The sequence below is a fragment of the Candidozyma pseudohaemuli genome, assembly GCF_003013735.1.
Source record: "Candidozyma pseudohaemuli strain B12108 chromosome Unknown scaffold00001, whole genome shotgun sequence".
Classification (NCBI taxonomy): domain Eukaryota; kingdom Fungi; phylum Ascomycota; class Pichiomycetes; order Serinales; family Metschnikowiaceae; genus Candidozyma; species Candidozyma pseudohaemuli.
Window position 1 is genome coordinate 499,791 of NW_020194435.1, and position 18,363 is coordinate 518,153.

General features: G+C 46.3%; 9 protein-coding genes across 9 annotated transcripts; 5 read left to right on the top strand and 4 right to left on the bottom strand.

Annotated features, from left to right (window-relative positions):
- Positions 1 to 14: 14 nt before the first annotated feature.
- On the bottom strand, positions 15 to 2,804 carry VPS16 (tethering complex subunit; the record flags this gene model as incomplete). Its single annotated transcript, XM_024855666.1, has 1 exon — positions 15 to 2,804. One exon carries the CDS (start codon positions 2,802 to 2,804, stop codon positions 15 to 17), a length of 2,790 nt encoding a protein of 929 aa, XP_024715265.1.
- A 595-nt stretch (positions 2,805 to 3,399) lies between these two features.
- Positions 3,400 to 3,705, top strand: ELC1 (elongin C; the record flags this gene model as incomplete). Its single annotated transcript, XM_024855667.1, has 1 exon — positions 3,400 to 3,705. The coding sequence occupies one exon, from the start codon at positions 3,400 to 3,402 to the stop codon at positions 3,703 to 3,705; it is 306 nt and encodes a 101-aa protein (XP_024715266.1).
- A 513-nt stretch (positions 3,706 to 4,218) lies between these two features.
- Positions 4,219 to 5,775, top strand: C7M61_000215 (ubiquitin-protein ligase; the record flags this gene model as incomplete). Its single annotated transcript, XM_024855668.1, has 1 exon — positions 4,219 to 5,775. One exon carries the CDS (start codon positions 4,219 to 4,221, stop codon positions 5,773 to 5,775), a length of 1,557 nt encoding a protein of 518 aa, XP_024715267.1.
- Positions 5,776 to 5,854: 79 nt separating this feature from the next.
- Positions 5,855 to 7,513, top strand: C7M61_000216 (tRNA (uracil) methyltransferase; the record flags this gene model as incomplete). The annotated part of the gene is made up of 1 exon (XM_024855669.1): positions 5,855 to 7,513. One exon carries the CDS (start codon positions 5,855 to 5,857, stop codon positions 7,511 to 7,513), a length of 1,659 nt encoding a protein of 552 aa, XP_024715268.1.
- Positions 7,514 to 8,029: 516 nt separating this feature from the next.
- On the top strand, positions 8,030 to 9,033 carry PHO85 (cyclin-dependent serine/threonine-protein kinase; the record flags this gene model as incomplete). The annotated part of the gene is made up of 2 exons (XM_024855670.1): positions 8,030 to 8,053; positions 8,101 to 9,033. 2 exons carry the CDS (start codon positions 8,030 to 8,032, stop codon positions 9,031 to 9,033), a joined length of 957 nt encoding a protein of 318 aa, XP_024715269.1.
- Positions 9,034 to 9,252: 219 nt separating this feature from the next.
- Positions 9,253 to 10,467, bottom strand: C7M61_000218 (uncharacterized protein; the record flags this gene model as incomplete). The annotated part of the gene is made up of 1 exon (XM_024855671.1): positions 9,253 to 10,467. One exon carries the CDS (start codon positions 10,465 to 10,467, stop codon positions 9,253 to 9,255), a length of 1,215 nt encoding a protein of 404 aa, XP_024715270.1.
- Positions 10,468 to 10,629: 162 nt separating this feature from the next.
- Positions 10,630 to 12,285, bottom strand: ICL1 (isocitrate lyase 1; the record flags this gene model as incomplete). The annotated part of the gene is made up of 1 exon (XM_024855672.1): positions 10,630 to 12,285. One exon carries the CDS (start codon positions 12,283 to 12,285, stop codon positions 10,630 to 10,632), a length of 1,656 nt encoding a protein of 551 aa, XP_024715271.1.
- Positions 12,286 to 14,817: 2,532 nt separating this feature from the next.
- Positions 14,818 to 15,738, top strand: C7M61_000220 (uncharacterized protein; the record flags this gene model as incomplete). The annotated part of the gene is made up of 1 exon (XM_024855673.1): positions 14,818 to 15,738. One exon carries the CDS (start codon positions 14,818 to 14,820, stop codon positions 15,736 to 15,738), a length of 921 nt encoding a protein of 306 aa, XP_024715272.1.
- A 105-nt stretch (positions 15,739 to 15,843) lies between these two features.
- Positions 15,844 to 17,220, bottom strand: RPN4 (stress-regulated transcription factor; the record flags this gene model as incomplete). The annotated part of the gene is made up of 1 exon (XM_024855674.1): positions 15,844 to 17,220. The coding sequence occupies one exon, from the start codon at positions 17,218 to 17,220 to the stop codon at positions 15,844 to 15,846; it is 1,377 nt and encodes a 458-aa protein (XP_024715273.1).
- Positions 17,221 to 18,363: the final 1,143 nt, after the last annotated feature.

Below are 18,363 nucleotides of genomic sequence, written 5' to 3' on the forward strand. Positions count from 1 at the left end.
GAACATTGGGTAATCTAAATACGCGAGATGTAGCTTTTGATCACAGAAATGGTATCCTCGTTTGAGCCCCGGGCTCTTTTCAAGATACCTCGTAACATATCGGCATCTTTATTGTTAAAAGCCTCCTCGGCTGCCAACTTGAATTCACCAATCTGAAGGAATAGATCGACTACTCTCGGATAGGTAGAATCACTAATGGCACCAATGTACACCGAGATGTAGGCTTTCGGAGCCCCATAGTTGATGCAAGTTTGAGCTATGACTGTCATTCCAATTGGGGACTTTAGCTTACTGCCACTGCTATTCGTGGTAATAAACTTATGTAGACGTTCAAACTCCCCCATTTTGGAATACACCTCAAGCACCAAATGCCAAAGTTTTTCTTGTGGTAACTTTTGATCCTTGACGATCTTAGCCGCAGTTTTTATCTGATGCATTTTGATTAATTTCACAAGTATATCTGTGAGTGATTTGACTCCAAAAAATGTTGTTTGGTACATCTCAGAGAGTTTTTTCTTGAGTTCTAGGATTGCTAGTTCCCTTTGAATGAGCTTAGTGTACTTCAGATTGTTCAACAACCCGTGAAGTTTTTGCTTATGAACTTGGAAAATTTCCTCGTAGTTGCTGTTGTCCGAGACGTCGTTTTCTTTCAAAAACTTCTTGACCTTGGCCAAATTTCTTTCCAGCGATTTGCTCTCGTTCTTGTAGTAGGAATCGACAAGAGAAGCGTTGTATTTTGCGATGTTTTGAACCCAGAAGTTCCCGATCAAGTCACCGCTTATGAATAAGTTGTCTTGCAATATCACCTTAATTTCTTCATCCTTGAGAAGTTGTCTTGCTGACGTGTCTTTGAAAAGACCACTTTGTTCGTTTTGACTCAAAAGCTTGAAGAGTTGAAGCTTCGGAAGAGTATTCTGAAGGTGGAGGAGTAAAAGACGACAGAGATCGAGATCACCTGCTTGAAAAGTCTTTACAAGAGCAAGCTCTGTTTCTTCGATCATCAAGTACTCCTTCATCTTAGCCAACATTGAGGGCTCAAGATTGATGAGAAGCTTGCACAAATCAACTCTTCCCTCTTGGTAAGCAACATTAGAGATATCAAGCACAGAAATATGATTCCTCTTCATGTCGCCTGGCGTGAATTTTTCCAACGATATTAGTTTTTTTGCCACAATTTTGAAGAGTTCATAGTCTGAGAGATTGAGCTCCTTCCTGATTTTGGAACAACACCAATGCGAATACACCAAATTTGTGAGATCAGGGAGCTGTACCAAACCGATGATCTTGAGAGCTAAGAGATGCTCTTGTCTTGTCAAAAGCATTCGGATCACAGTTTCCCAGCCCACTATAGTCACGACCTCGTATGTCAAGAATAGACCAAACTCTGCGGACCGGATTTGGTCAAGCACTTTAATGATATTGACAACTCTGAGGTATTCTTCGGCGTTGAAGTAATCATTGTCATAAATCTTGCCAAATGAGACGGCCTTTAAAATTGTTTTCTGCCATTGGGGATCAAATTCGTGTAATACAGCGTCCAAACACCCTGACATAGCCTCTCTGAGGGATTTTTCACTCTTGAGAAGTGATATGTTTGTATCTGCTTTCAGTGACTGTTCCCTGAGTTTGGACACACAATCCAATAGTATTAATGACGGATGGGTAGATCCAACCAGGTGTATATCGATCGATGATTGAGGTACTCGAGTGAGGAACTCCACCTTATTCGAAGTTATGATGCGGAGTCCATCTGGTTCGGACTTGATTATTGGAATAGTGAATGAAAGGTCTGATTCTGGGCTTTCTCGGAGCAATTGATCGAGATCAAAGTCCTCTTGATCAACAATGTCGTAAAAGAATGAAATGGATATCTGGTCTGGCCCAATCAACTTGATCTCGTCTCGCAAGGACAAAATGATGGCATCGTTACCAGCCCACTCAATCATGTAGGGAGTACTTGATTCATTAGACGTATCGTATTCTAGCAAAACTTTGTCGAACAGTTTTCGAACAACGAATATTTTGGAAGATTTCTCATTGAATATCGAGATGAGAGAGCCGTTATGTGACACTGATATTCTCGAGAACGGTCCATCAGTAAGCTTTTGATCATCAAAGCTTGCAGTCTGCAAAGTCAAATCTAGTTTCACGATATAAATAGTGTTCGAGTAGCTTAGGAGAAACTCGATAATCAGCTCACGGGCCGAGAGAAGAGCGATGCAATTCACCAGCATCAAGTCAAATTGATTAAGTGAAAGATCGAAGTTCTGGTATGTCTCCAAATTGGAGAGTGTAATCCTGTTTTTATGCCGAAGCACGAGGCAATTGCCCCAGACCTGTGCTTCAATAACATCAAATGCTTCCTCGGTTTCATCATTCTCGAGGTTGGTGATAACGTATTTTTTGCTAGCCTCATCCTCTTGTCCGCTCAAGCTCAAAAGGCCTTCTTTGTAAGAAAACTCGTTGAATGTTCCTTGGAAGTCCGTGTAGAGTCTGTATTTGCCGCTGCTGAGCACCACAAGCAAGTCCTCGTTATAAAACGTGAAATCGACAATGTGCTCTTGTGGTGTGGAGTTGAATATCACAGACCACAACTTATTCCCGCTAATTGAGTACACATCGATCACGTTTGGGTATTGGGCTTGTCTTGAGGCTAATGCTATCAAGGTGGTGTATGTTGAAAGGGCCACCCGGTAATTGGAGAAGAGGTTCTCAATAGACCAATTCAAGGAGTCGTAGCATGTCCTGATGCTATAGTATACGTCATGGAGTTTCTGCCATGAAAGACTTGGATTCGTTAGCATTGGCTGTGTGGATGTAAGGAAGGTGAGTTATCAGTGCAGTTCGTGTAGATAAATATGGCTGCGAAACTAGAAGTACTACAAATGGGGAGCGATCGAGAGTTAGGTATACCGTGATTGACTCCGAAGTTTGCCTTCATAAATTCGTTGGAAAATCCTGAACAAAAATGTTACAATGGTTTCGAAAAATCAGTTTCGGAAGATGAACAGCTGATTTGGGCGCAATGACTTCTAGTTGGTTTACGTCAGTGCCACATTATCAATAGTTTAAAAAGAAGAAGAGGTCAATTGCTTACTCCCATTCATCGAGCATGAGCTGATTCTTTTTAGGAAGATTTTGAAGGTTTGCACTTACAAAGCCCTTCGAAAATTCTCATCTGCCAATGGGAACGATACAAGTTATACACGACTTCAACGATGGCATCTGCTTGAGCCCAAAATTCAAAAGTAATTTGACCTACTGATACATCCAGATCTGACCTATAACAAACTTTTCAGCTTTTAGTGCACCAATTACCATCCCTCTGTGTGGCTCTTCCTGTGCTAAGTAGCTCTGCTCACCGCGAAATCAAGATCCATACTTGCCCTTACTTTCATCATGGCCCAACCGGACGCCTCCACAAGCTATATAACGCTTGTTTCCTCTGATAACCACAAGTTCATCTTGATGAAAGACGTGGCGCTGATTTCCTCGGTGCTTCGAAATATGGAGGAGTTTGAAGAGGGTCAGACCGGCAAGATTAACTTGGACATGGATGGCGAGATCCTCGACGTGGTGGTGAATTACTTGCACTATCACTACAAATATAAGGACCAGGAGGAGCTGGGCGAGATTCCTGAGTTCAAGATACCCACCCATCTAGCTCTTGAGCTTCTAGTGAAGGCCGACTACTTGGACATATAAAGTGATGTGATCCAGGGTGCAGATGACACTTGTCGGCTGATGACAATACCACAGTTTAAACGGCTTTCCAGGTCAATGACATTGAAATTCGAGGCCTAGTTCGAAATGTGAATGTCATTTTTGGGTGGGCCCACTCGCCCTCCTGAGATTGGCCGAACAACCGAATGCCATACTCGACTCGAGACAATCCTACAATTCCGAAACTTTCAAAAGAGAGCATAAATGCTCCAGGTTACGCCTCTCGACCACACCGTCAAATTCGTTCTGCCTCGTACTGCAGCAGGCAACATCCGCCTGTAGAATAGCGAGGGACTAGAATGGCTCCTGGCTGAGCCTACAAACAATTGCCTAATAAAAATAGTCTTAATGAATTTCACCTCTTCGAAATCTGCCACATAGTACTTTTTGCCCGTATAATAGCTAGCCCAAGTCGGGACCTCCTGCACGCATCACCCTACCTAGACTCCCTGGGGTAGCCACCACCTTATCGCCTTCCTCCTCTGAGAAGCAACCATGACTCAGCTCTTGGACAATTTAAACAAGGAGGTCGACCTCATTGACTCTGCTGGTAGGACGAGTCTTGACTCGCTTCTATCGGAGTCCGAAGACATTCTTGGCCAACTCCGAGATATGGAATCCACACTTGAAAATGAGCCCGACCTAGATCAAAGTGCTCTGCTGTTCGCTACAAAGGTCGATACGGCAACCCTGAAATGGTACAAAAACTCAATTACCAACTTGAAAACTTACAATTCCCAAATTAACAAGTTCAACAAGAATATCGTCAATAGTCATAAGTACCGAGTTGACTTGGACAATGCATACCCATTCCCACTAGTCTTGAACTCCTTCCCGGTGAAGGAGGTGACGAAGCAAGAAAGAGAAGAGCTTTCTGATAGTGATCCTGCGGCAATTCTAAAGCTGGACAACAGACAGCACTTGATAAAGTCCATCATATTGCATTTGCTCAAGATTGGTCAGAGGGACGCAGTAGAGCTGCTTTTACAAGAGATTGGTGAAGCTGAACTCGAAACCAGTCAGCTAGATAACTTCAGAAAGCTACGGAAGATGGTGGAGGACATTAGAGAACGTCATGACCTCACCGAAGTGCTCAAGTGGTTCGAGGAACAGGAAAGCCGCAAAATTCTGTTGCACAGTGATGACATATCCTTCAAGTTCCATGTTCTACAGTTTGCCTTGCTTCTAGCGGGACTTACAGAGGACAAGCTGCTGCCTCAAATCGACTCTGCGTTGGCCGCTTACACGTATGCGAAACAGCATTTCCCACGCTACTTCAAAGACTTTCTCAATGAGATTGCTCCAATCATGACATTAATGCTTTTCAAGAGAGTGGATGACGACGATGGCGAGGATCAGAGTCATCTCAAAGAGAATATCATTCAGGCATTCCTACTGTATGGCTCGAGGAACAAGAGCCATAGTCGGGAGGTTGAATTCGTAAGCGAGATCCTCAGTTGCTTTGACCTGCTCCATGACAATCATCTGCTATTTGAAAACTTGTCCAACAAGTTTATCTCGGAATTCTGTGCGTCAATGCAGCTTTCGAGTGAGCTGTCGTTATTCCAGAGTCTTTTGGCAGGTTTCATCAACATCCCCAACTTCTACAAGTATAATAACCTTCAGCGCAAACTCGGACGTGGTAGCCGTCTGGGTGCTGTCAATGGTGAGAAGGATGACTCCTCTATCACTCAATTATTCAAGCAGGACCTTCCCTTCCAATTGCCGGACACCAACCGGTTCTTGTTCAATTATCACCCCATTTTCATTTGTCCAGTGTCAAAGGAGCAATTGGTGCCACTAAGCACAGTTGCAAAGATCTCGGAAGAAGACGTGATGGACCCAAAGAGAAAGTTCACCCTTGTATCACCCTCGCAGAAATTGGTTCCTATGAGTAACCCGGTAGTGGTTTTCAATCATTGCAGGCATTTGGCTTTAAAAGACAGTGTGAAACACCTTTCCCGAGGCGGATCCGAGGTCTTTAAATGTCACTATTGCTACAAGAAGCATAAGCTTCTGGATGTCAGCGACGCATACTTCATAGATTTGTAATGAATTACGGTAACTTTGGTAGTTGTGCTTGTATCCATCGCGAAAAATGTTGCAGCCATAATCTAGCATCACGAACTCCATGACAAAAAAACAGGACCCCACGGCCCTCATATCGGAAGAGTCTATCCTAGGAGACTCATGGATTCCGATCTATGAGGAGCCTGTGGACTTCGAGGCTCTGCATTTCAACACAGCTATGAGCAATCTTATAAGAGAACCCAATATCAACTCCACCGTGATCATGAGAGCTGATGTTCTCGAAGAGAACAGTTACAATGAGACTGGAGAACTCCTAGAAACGAAAAACTACAACCCAGATTTACCTGCTTTCAACTCCGAAGAGTCCGAGCAAGAGCTACTCCATAGAGACCTTGATGATGTGAAGCTTCGAACAGTACCACTAGAAGGTCTGAAAGTCAAGCTCTTAGACAGCTACAATGTTATTCGCCGCATGATTCCAAGAAACCCCTACAAAGACCATATCATCAATCAGACTTGCTTGGTGCTCCAGAGCGACCTGTCCAAGTCCATCTTGGTGGTGTACATCCCCCACATACAGCATATTGAAGAGGTTCCATTTTATCTACCACCCGTCGTGGCTGTTGGTATACTTTTCCACGAAGGTAAGCTTCTGATCCACTATGTTCCATTTGACGGCGTCAACATGAGGGCAATGGACCTCGCAGAACGACCATTCAGAATAGCATTGAGACTTCTCCAGACGTCAGCTAAACACTCCTCGGGAGCCAAGCTGGGATACGAAAAGAGAGTCAAGCATGACCTTGTTGTGCCACGAGTTGCTTTCCAGAATCGCTACATATCCTTGAAAAAGAAATATCTGGGAGAGTTGGTTGCAAACTGGTGTGAGAGCACAGATCCCAAGAAGCATGTTTTTGAAGATTTAGCGGTCGCTGCATTCCTCATAGAGCTTTGGAACGATAGATTTCCAGGCGGGGACTTCCAATTCTGCGATTTGGGTTGTGGCAACGGGCTACTTGTGCATATCTTAACCCTGGAGGGCTACAAGGGAAGAGGAATAGACGCTCGAGCACGCAAATCATGGAAAACGTATCCAGCGGAAGTTCAAAAATGCCTTTCTGAACAAATCATCATTCCTGGTGTCCTTCTTAAGCCTCATCCCGCTGTAGCCAAGATGGCGCCTCACATCACAAACAATGGCCGTCTATTCCAGGTTCCTGAGGCTGATCTGCCTCATCCCAAGCAGGTGCCGCTAATGAAATACTACTCATCAGCTAATCTTCTCGAATCATCCAAGGTTTGCACGACAGAGGACTTCCCTTCAAACACATTCCTTATAGGAAATCACTCTGACGAGCTCACCTGTTGGATGCCACTCTTCAACTTGCCTTTCGTCGTCATCCCTTGCTGTTCCCATGCTCTCAGTGGAGCTAAAATCAGGTACAATCCTAGACCAAATTTCGACCCTGTCACAAAGGCCAAGTTACCTCCACAGAACGTGTCTACTTATGGTGCTTTGGTAGATCATGTCGAAGACTTGGCGAATAAAATGGGATGGAACGTCGAAAAAGAGATTTTGAGAATACCCAGCACGAGAAATGCCGCCATCATCGGTATCAAAAAGCAAGAAGCCTTTGCTGAAGAGGCTGAGGACATCACTGAAATGAAAGTTATAGACATACTCGCTACAGAGGGCGGTGCAGAAGGCTGGGTCGAAAACTCCATGGCACTTATGAAGAAAAACCCCAAGAATCACTAGAGTGTATATCGGAATTAATGAGCTGATGTAATATTAATTTGTAATTTTGAAAGATGGTGAACTTGAAATGTTAGAATCTCCAGAAATGGCTGCGAATTATGCAATATTTCGTACAATCTGCAAGTAGCTACAAAAGTGAGAAAAATGAAAGTGTCTCCAAAAATCAAAAACAAGAGATTTTGAGCTACTTTTAGCTTCCTGTCTATTTTTAAATGAGTCGAATACAAGCAGATACTTTTTCTTCCATTTGAATGGCTATGTCTTGATTTACGTAGCAACGACCGAAATCCATCGACAGATCTATATATAGAGGTGTAAAACCAATATTCAAATGAAATTTGCAGTCAACAGTGAAATCAATCGAGGTTGGTCGAATTAAAAGAGGTTTAATGGAGCTGGCGACCTAACCAAACCTACAACTCCTTCAGATCTATATAAAGCTATCTCTGTTTCCTGCACGTTTCAACCTACTACAACTTATTATCGCCAACGCGCCTTGATTAAATCTTCACCATTATGACAGGGTCCTCGTCTCAGTATGTAAGAAAATTTGAAAGGAAGTCGAATCAACTAACCGCAGATTTCAGCAGCTCGAGAAGCTTGGTGAAGGTACCTACGCTACCGTGTACAAAGGTAGAAACAGGGCCACTGGGGCTCTAGTGGCTCTCAAGGAAATTAGTTTGGATTCTGAAGAAGGTACCCCCTCGACAGCTATTCGTGAGATCTCCTTGATGAAAGAATTGGAGTATGAAAATATTGTGACTTTGTACGATGTCATCCACACCGAGAACAAGTTGACCCTTGTGTTCGAATATATGGACAAAGACTTGAAAAAGTACATGGAGACTCACGGCACGAACGGAGCTTTGGACTTGAAAATTGTGAAGCTGTTCATGTTTCAATTGCTTAAGGGCATTATGTTCTGCCATGACAACTCCGTCTTGCATCGTGACTTGAAGCCACAGAATCTTTTGATCAACCAGAAGGGTGAATTGAAGATTGGTGACTTTGGCTTGGCCCGTGCGTTTGGTATTCCTTTCAACACCTTCTCGAACGAGGTCGTCACTTTGTGGTATAGAGCACCTGACGTGTTGTTGGGATCAAGAGCCTACACCACTTCCATCGATATCTGGTCAGCCGGCTGTATCTTTGCCGAGATGTGCACTGGTAAGCCACTCTTCCCAGGAACCGCTAATGATGACCAGCTCAACAAAATCTTCCGCTTGATGGGCACGCCGAACGAGAGAACATGGCCAGGCGTCTCTCAATACCCAAATTTCAAAAACAATTGGCAGATATTTGTGCCTCAAGACTTGCGCTTGATTGTGCCTAACTTGGATCCCATGGGATTAAACCTATTGACATCATTGCTACAGATGCGTCCGGAAGCACGTATCACGGCCAGACAGGCCTTGCAGCACCCATGGTTCCATGAGATTGCAAACCCCACACCAAATCCCATGATGCAGCCCATGGCGGACCCCTACCAGCACCAACAACAGCAACCACAGCAACAATGAGAGGTAGCTTATCAGTGCGGGAACACTGACGGTGAGCGTTGTCCGGAGTAATCACAACGCTGCATGCTATTCAGTGGTCTATACACAATTTACATCACTAGAACTATGTGACACAGTAGGCAAGAGTTGTCTCTGCTTTGACTGAGATACCCAGACCCTCGGCTCAAGACACTAACTACAATTATCCACGGTTCAATCTATCGTTTCATTTCATTAACATTACATGTCGTCTAGCGACTCTATCGACTTGGCCGAAAGAAGTTGTCGTAGTATACGCAGCTGGACTTCCAGGGTTAACCAAGCTAGTTCCTGTAGAGTTTCATGGTCCTTGATGGGACAATTATCAAGTGCACGTTCAGCTAAGCTGTAAAGACACTGTAGAGTGTCATCTTCCTGTTGCTTTCCATCGGACGACTTCTCTACCTTAACAATACACTCAACGTACAGCTTGAAATCGTCAACAGTGTAGTTCATCTGACGTCCACCATGCTTAGCGTATACGGGAAACTGTTCATAAGGTAGACGGTCGAAGCAGGCTCTGAGATAAGGTACTTCATTTTCAAACTCACACCGGCATGTTTCCACCAAGCTTCTTATCATCAAGGCTTTTTCATGGCTCAAATTCTTATAAAGAGACGTCGGTAGTATCAAGGATGGAGTCAGCAGTTGAATAGGTATCGACTCTGCCTGAGCAGCAAGGTCTTTCTCTTTCACTACCTGATCTATTATCTCCTTGGGATCAGTGTTTTCGTCCACATCCTTCGCTTTCTTAAGCGCCTCAACTAACACATTGTACCTATAGGATATTAGAGCGTCACGGTGCTCGATCTGAGCAGCTATCTCTTCACCTGTCAAGACTTGAATTCTGGGATACCGTTTCTTGATAATTTCAAAAGCTGCACCGCTCATGAACTTGCGGTTGAGTGTGTCCACATCTATGGCATGAGGCTCATTGAAGACATTGCTAAGTTCCCTCAGTTGCATAACAGTGATCGACCGAGCAGGCTCCACGGAAGTGTCGTAGCCTTCAGCAGCATTGCTGAACTTCTCTAGCCACCCATCCTTCACATTCACATTAAGATCATGGATCAAAGAATGGTCTAGCACCTTGAGGAAGAGCCATCGGTTGTATCCCTGTGACAGGTCGTCTTCGACCAATTTGGGCGCTCTCAACACCTCGTTAAAGTACTTGGACAGCGTAGGAAGGCCATTGGATATGCCTGCTAGAAGAAAGATCTCCCATAATATATCGTGTGGTAGTCTTTCGAGGATGGAGTCCGATGCCTCATTTGGCAGCCTCGATGTCCTTGCTCGGCGAACCTTCAGGCGGTCTATAGGAACAGCAAGGATTCTTCTCAAAGAATACTCACGCTTTGGTGGTCGTCTCCCATACTGTTTCCGTCTATATCGAAGTCCTGGAGCCACAAAGCCCATGAGCTGAGGATGAGAAGAGATAATGGCTGCGAAATACATCGCATACTACATACCGCATTCGATGCCGCAAGGGGCCACAAGACCTTGTACTTCACTTGTGAAAAATATCTCTACAACTCAGTGCTATATTCAATGTAATAAAATATGAACTAGTAGGGGCACTTAGAACTTGCCACCAGCCTTCTCCTTGAACTGCTCCTCGGTGACACCAGCACCCATGGCAGCAGTGGAGGTAACACCACCAGACACCATTCTCAACAAGGAGTCGATGTACTCGGCACCAGACCATTTCTGGTGCTTCACCACCTCGACACCACCCTCGATCTCGGGCTTCTGGACCTGCTGGCCGTAAGCCTTCATACCAATCTCGGCGTAGTTCTTGGAGAAAGAGTCCACAGCCAAGGCGGTGGTGTGCAAACCAGCCAAGGTGATGAACTGCCAGACGTAACCCAACTTACCCAATCTCTTGATGTAGGTCTCCTGGTCAGACACGCTCATGGCGGTGTTCCAGTTGAAAGATGGGGACAAGTTGTAGGCCAACCACTGCTCGGGCCACTTGGCCTTGACACCGTCGGCGAACTCCTTGGCCTGAGCGTAGTCTGGCAAAGCCGACTCCATCCAGATCAAGTCAGCGTAAGGAGCGAAGGCTCTACCTCTCATGACGGCACACTGAGTACCACCAATGTATCTGTAGTAACCCTCTCTGGTTCTGGAAGCGTCCCAGTTGAAGTAAATGTCCTTGCCCAAGATCTCCTTGGCAAGCTTTCTGGCCTCCTTGTGAGAGGTCTCAGACAATGGGTTGACCTTAGCGGTGAACTTGGCAATGGCACCGTCCTTGTCAGAGATGCTGGACTCCTTGATGGCGTCAATGACAGCCTCAGAGAACAACTTGACACCGGCCTTCTTGTTCCACTCGGTCTCAATGGCGGCCAACTTGTCACCGTAGATACCAGAAGCCTCAGCCTCAGCCATCAAAGAGCTCAATTCTGGGGAGTCTGGGTTGGTGGTACCGGCAATGAAGTAGTGGTCTCTGTGGTCAATGGTAGAGGTGATCAAAGTGGCAGCCTCAGAGTCGGTTCTGGCAACAGCCAAAAGGTCAGAGCCGCAGATATCAGCGGAAGCTCTGATGGCAACCAATCTGTTGATGTGCTCCTGGACTGGGACCAAGACCTTACCACCCATGTGACCACACTTCTTGGTACCTGGGGCCTGGTCCTCAATGTGGATACCGGCAGCACCACGCTCAATGAAGAGCTTGGTCAACTTGATGATGGCAGTCAAACCACCGTGACCAGTGTCACCGTCAGCGATGATTGGTCTCAAAAAGTCAGTGTAAGGAGTCTTCTCTCTCTCCTCCTTGGTCATACCCAAACGCTCGGCTCTCTGCTTTCTGTCGTGGAAAAGCTGAGCGAAGAACAAGTGCTCAACCTTGTTTGGCACAGTGTCGTAAGGGTAGTCAGCCAAATCTGGGGATGGCTCGTTAGAGGTGGAGGCGGTGGAGGAACATTGCCAGCCAGAAACGTAGATGGAGTCGACGTACTTGGCCATCTGGGACACGTGAATGGGGTCCAAGGCACCAAAGGTGAAAGAGGCGGTACCGTTCTTGTCGTGTTCACCCAAGAGCTTGTACATCTTCTTAGCCTGCTGGGAAGATGGGTACTCGATCTTCAACGAGCCTCTCTTGGCAGCAATCTCCTCTGGAGAATAGATACGCTTGGTCTTCTTCCAACGGGGCTGAGACCACCACTGCTTGAGCTCAGCGACCTGGTCCTGGAAAAAACGCTCTTCTTCGTTGACGTCAATTTTGGTGTAAGGCATGGTTACTATGGAGAAAAAAAAGGTGCGGTAGGTGGGAATTTCACCGCCTTATATAATGGGTGAGGTTACCCCAGACTTTCGGCATCTCCGTTCGCCCTGCAGCGACTTTCCAGAGGCCTACCGCGCAAAAGCTGGGGCCTCGGATATGCGGAGGGGCCCGAATGAGCCAATAGCGGTCCAGGATCAGGGGTGTCAGAGTCAGAATTTGACATATTCCTGTTCTGACTCCGAAACCTGGTCGGTGGACCGTCTTTCACTTGACTGCGATGGCGAGGGGCGGTCAATCCCAGTTTCTCACTTGGCTCCACTTTTCACATTCTGGTCGCCCGGGACACACGTACTGCACACAGCCCGGCACCACCACCCAAGCACAAGCGATTTGGCGACATGCCTGGCAACGAACCAGAGAAAAACCGATGCCCGGCGCCGAGCTTCCGCTTATCCGAGGGCACTGCCCATTCATGCCCATAAAAATGAATCATCCCGTTGGATCGTTTAAAACCGTCTTGTGACGCCCAACGTTGAAATCCCTCATTTTGCGGCTAGCCCTCCTGTGAGCTCGTGCGATTCAGAGTCGTCTTGACTCACTCCCAGTCACATGGCCCGGGCCGCGATCGCACAAGACCCGCCTGATCCAGCCATTGTTGCTGGCCTCACAACCGGTGGTATTTTTTGTTCTCTCGTGATGGTAGTCCCCTTGCGGTGTTCATTGTTGGTGGTTTCTCCGGAAGCGTTTTTAAAATTCCCACGCCCGTTTCGTAGTTAACTGTTTGGCTGCTTCTGCGGGGCTGGTTGCAAATTGATGCCCGGCCTCACCGGTTGCCCCGCTGACATCACTGGCTACAATGCTACCGTTCGGACTTGACTCCGACAAGGCTCCAGGCCCCTCCCTCATCGGTGAGGCCGAGTGCCCCTCCTTGACGTATTCCGTCTTCCCTTTGCAGGTAGGTTCTCGGAACATAAGTCAGGATCGTCCAGAAGGCGCATTGAAATTTGGGTTTTTAGGGAATTGGGGGGTGTGGAGGGGGTTGGGGCAAAGTGGCAATGGCTTACTGAGATGCGAGAGGGGGTGGCTACCATGGAGGGGAGTTTAAGTGGGTGGAAAAGAGATGGTCAATTGAATGGTTCAGCAATGCAGCCATGGGGAATCTGAGCCGCTCCGTAGTCGCATGGCAGGTAAGATTTTTCAGATCTCAGATCTCAGAAAGGGTAAAACGTAATTGTGATTTGAGAAAGGCCGAAGATCGTAGGATCTCATACTCCCCACCACGTGTCGGCTACGATAGCTTCAATAATCAACGACGTGAGACATGTTCAATCGAGCGTGCAGCTCCAATCTAGGTGGTTAGCCCAGGCTGCGTTGAACGAGAGCATGCGACAAACACAAGATTGCCACCTCTAGGGTTGCTGACAATCGGACCAGGAAAAAAAAAAAATATTGTTTAAAATCCAAGAAGAATTGTTTTGTATTACTCGCTATCTAAAACAACGCTCCTCCACCTGCTTATCAGTATGGACGGCTGAGGCCAGGGCTCAAGTACACAACCGTGGACTGGTCCAAATCGTCAAGACTCGAGGTTTGCGTTTTGCTTTTCTCACCGTAATGTCATTGGCTCGTTGAATTGTGACTTTTTGTGTTATCTCTAGTACTAACAGTTTTGGAAATCCCTCAATCTTTACGACAACAGCGCCACAATGACATCAGTTTATTGCCGCTAATTCACGCCGTGGTCTAATTAAGTGTCTTGCGCAGTGATTTTCGTGTCTTCCGCTCATCCACACTCCGACACCGAGATATCACCGAATTCACCGAATCTGTCATTGTGTCGCTGGCTAGCCATATTGGACCACGATGGATGAACGGAGACGGATTTAAGGGCCAGCCTCGAGGTCTGGAAAATTTCGGAAAAACTCTGGTTGACATAATTGAAGAGATAAGCTACTTTGATAGGCTAGATTCCCTCGCGAACATCTGGTCTCGGTAAATCGTAGCAGTGTAGAGACCTTAGTGTAATAAGCAGCTCATAGACCAGTTTTGTATGGAGTGTTGGGTACACTAGCTCGTTGTATTAAGCTCGAAGCTATAGCTTTTTGTTTGAACGGAGTTTCTCATCGTTTTGCAACCGCCCTAATAATGAAAGCCTCATAAAAGGAGCTAGGATTAAACGTTCGATGCTGTCAACCAAGCTTGTCTAAACTTCCAGGATGCCTTTTTTCATGTCAAAATATCTTCTTTTCTAAAAGGGCACCTTCGATGATCTACCCCTCCCAAATCTTATCACTTCGCTTAGACTACAATACCGTTTGTTGCCGATCATTGGACACCGGGATGAGACCACTTCCGAACCGACTGCACTGCCTCACCTCTCGTTTAAACAGAATGCTTGGACCATAGGAGCTTGCTGAAAACTTATTTCATTGTTCGCTTTTTTTTTTTCCTTTCACAATTTTTTTTTTTCCTTTGTTTACCAACCGAGCCGGCCTCACCTTCTCATGGTAGATCGCACTGCATTTCTAGATACTACACTGTCAATGATAGAGTCCTACATTCCCCAGGAGTACCTCCAGTACTTCCAGTACTTTCCGGATGCCCAGAAGGTGACTAATGCAATCATCCTGCTGACCCCCTTGTTCACCTACGGGTTGGCCTGCTGGGGAATATATAGAAACAAGTCCTCCATGGGCTTTTCCATCGACATCTGCTTGTCCATGCTTGTGCTGTCCATCCTCAGGATCCTATATTACTTTGTGACTCCATACGAAATATCGCTACTACGCCAGTCATTTTCCATGGTTTTTATCCAGTGTTTGCTTCTAAGGACGTCGTTGAAGTATAGACCGAGGAACTACAACCCGGATAACTTACCGGAGCTCCCAGACTTGCTGGAGGAGCTAAGCCAGGTTCCAAAAGCATTGGTATCTCCCTACTCGTACGACCAATCAGAATTTTATATCCACCTGATCTCGTCAGTTCTTCAGTGGATCTCTGTTTGGGGCAAGCAGGGCCTTCGGCTTTTTGACGTCTACTACAAAAGGCCTGGGTGTTTCTGGCAATGGATAGAGCAGCACAAATACTGGCTGTTCATTGGCAAATTTACTTTGCTTTTCACGGTTCTTACTGTGTTCTTTCAAAAGTCAGATGCATTTGGTTCCACCATTGGCTTCATTGGTCTCTTCGTCGAATCGCTCCTTCCCCTCCCACAAATTTTGCTCTTGAATAGACTCGGCCTGGTCAAAGATTTTAAACTGGTTTTATTGGTCCTGTGGCTCTGTGGTGATCTTACCAAATTGAGCTACTTGTTTTTCGGAACGTCTCAAATCTCCATCATATTTATACTCGCAGCATTGTTCCAAATGAGCTTGGATCTCGTCATTCTTTACCAATATTTCCATTTCAAGAAGTCTGATCAGGCTGCTCCTGAAATCCCCTTGCACAACATCCCCTCGTCATAGATTTATAGATGAATACTAATACTAATCCTAGAGAACTACATTCAGTTAATGGTCATATGTATATGAATTTCGTGAAAAAAAATAACGTAACTATATTAAATAAACTTAGCACACACTGAGGTACTCAACATTCTCCTTGGCGCTGTTGATCAAGTCAGCCGCGTCCCTGCCGCTGATTCCGTGCTTAACCTTTATGTGCCTCGACAAGGCGTCGCCTCTTGAGAATGTCTTCGACTTGCCATTACCTGCTCCTCCATGCTCGCGTCCTTCGCAAATCACACAACGGAATATCTTCTTCTTTGCCGCATGGATCGTCTCCTGATGTCTGATCAAATCGTATGGTCTACTGAAGTGCTTGTGACAAGGCGTTCCAGTAGATGGATTGATCATGGTACATTCATGCGTTGGGTTGTTGGCGGTTATCTCTGCTGCTGTAATGTGGTGATCTGTGAATGGCTGCTGGGGCATGCTTCTGGGCTCGTCTTCCCTCTTGAATAAATCAACATGATTGTGGTTGCCGTGAAGGTCCTCAACCATGACGTTTTCGTTGTCTGCCTTAAATGCAATCTCCTGCTCGCTGCCGTAATCCATGCTATCAGAAGTTGGAGCTCTCTGTAGCGTCTCCATAAAGCCACCTAACTGAGGAGCCTGGGTAGGTTCCTCGAGAGGCGAGCGGAATGGAGCAAAGCCAGCGGGGGATGGGAACTGCAACTGGGGTTCAGCTGCAGATTCCATCATGTCATCAAAATCATCATCCTGGAAGTAGTTGTCGTCATCCTCGTCATCAGAGTCATCACTGAAGTCGGACTCCTCGGCGAGGTTGTCCATCATCACGTAATCACTCTCGAATCCAGGAACTGGAACACTTGCAGGGCCAGTGCCTAGATGAGAAGACTTATCTAGGTCGCTGTCCATGATGAAAAATGAGTCGTCGGTGCAGTTAGGGTAAAATGAGCTGTTATTAGTCATCAATGAAGATGGCTGAATGTCAGTGTTAAACAAGTAGAAATCTTCGTCGTTGTACTTCTTGACGTTTCCAACATCAGGCTGCTCTAGCGTTGTGATGCGTCTCCTTCTAGCGGGGAAGGTGTTTCTCTGAAGAACCTCTGGTCTGACGAAATGCTGCTGGGATGGGGATGGGTATAACTGAGCGTTGTTGTCGGGTAGTAGGTCATCGCTAGCAGCGTTCTGGTTCAATGCATCGGTGTCGTATTTGGAGTAGTCGTTGGAGTCAAGGAAAAGGTTTGGAATCGTGGAATTCACCTGTGAGCTGGAGCCGTTGACACGGTTGTAGTGCTCGACAAACGACTCAGGGATATTGAGCAAGTTTGACAAGGTCTGTGCAGCGGAAGATGGATTCTGAGCGGGGTTCAACGATGGCGAAGTGCCAGCCATGCCACCAGGGGCGGGCTGGTACAAGTCGTCATCCATAACATCTGTTATAGTCTTCTTGAGAGGGGGTAACACTGCCAAGGAGGTCATTATTTCTTCGACGGTTTGAAAGGTCTGTCTAGACAGGTCTGACAAGGCGAAAAAACGAGTGTTAGGGGGAGTTTGGGTCGAAGATTCGGCTGTCGATTCCACAGAAGCTTATGGAAAGATAGCGAAGGGCTTCGAGTGCTGGGAAGTAAAAATAGCTTTTTAGAAGTACGGAATTCAGAAATGAACTCAGTAGACACACCAGACGTGATACGTGGTGTGGGTGGCGAAAGTGGTATAAAAGTAAAAAGCTATAGTGTAAAAAAAAACACACTGAGAAATGGTGGCAAATATATAGAGCTTACTAATGCAGGCTGAGGTGGCGTGCAGCACTGAAGCCTCAGTACTGAGATAAGACATATTGGGTGCGAAACGCAGGTGAAAAAGCACCAAGGTCCCATGAAACTGGGGTTACAAAGTAGCTATGAGAATATAAATTATACTGGCAAGATCCTGAAAGCGCCAGCATTACTATGGTGCAATCCAAATTTCTATAAAACCATTCTACCTCGTAGCGACCCGGGCCCTCCCTGTGGATGTGACTTAGTGGGTCACAAACTTCCTCCGTGTCCGAGCGCGAAAAGGGCCCAACCTAGCCCTGCTCGAGTGCTACCGCCGAATTGCTCGCCGCATTTGGCTTTCTCCGATGCCTGTCCGAATCAGCAAAATGACTCATTTGATAATACACAACCAGTTAAGATTTGCTTGGGATGCAAAGCAATGAAATTTGCCACCCTAATAAATCGTCTATCATTGTTGATTTTTTTTTTTTTATGGAGCTTCACACGTGGACTCTGTATGCTCCGCATGGGATACTGTAGACCAGGCTATTTTGCCATCCGGCTGGGAAGTGAGTCACCCCAATTCGGGGCGAGTCCGGGGGTTGTAGCACCTCTTTGTTTATTGTGATCGTCTTTGCCTGCAAGAAACCGTCTATAATCAAAATCTGGAAAATGGCTGCGAATTCAATGACAATGCATCAGTGGTGTAGCTTCCTTGCTCAGTCGCAACCTACGGCTGGAGAGGCTAGAATGCTGTTTCAGTCACAAAGATGAGATCAAGGGATGTCGAGGACCAGGGGATCTGTGCTGTGCGTTTGGCCACCCTGATGCAACAAAGCCAATGGCTACCTCGACCCCGGGGTTA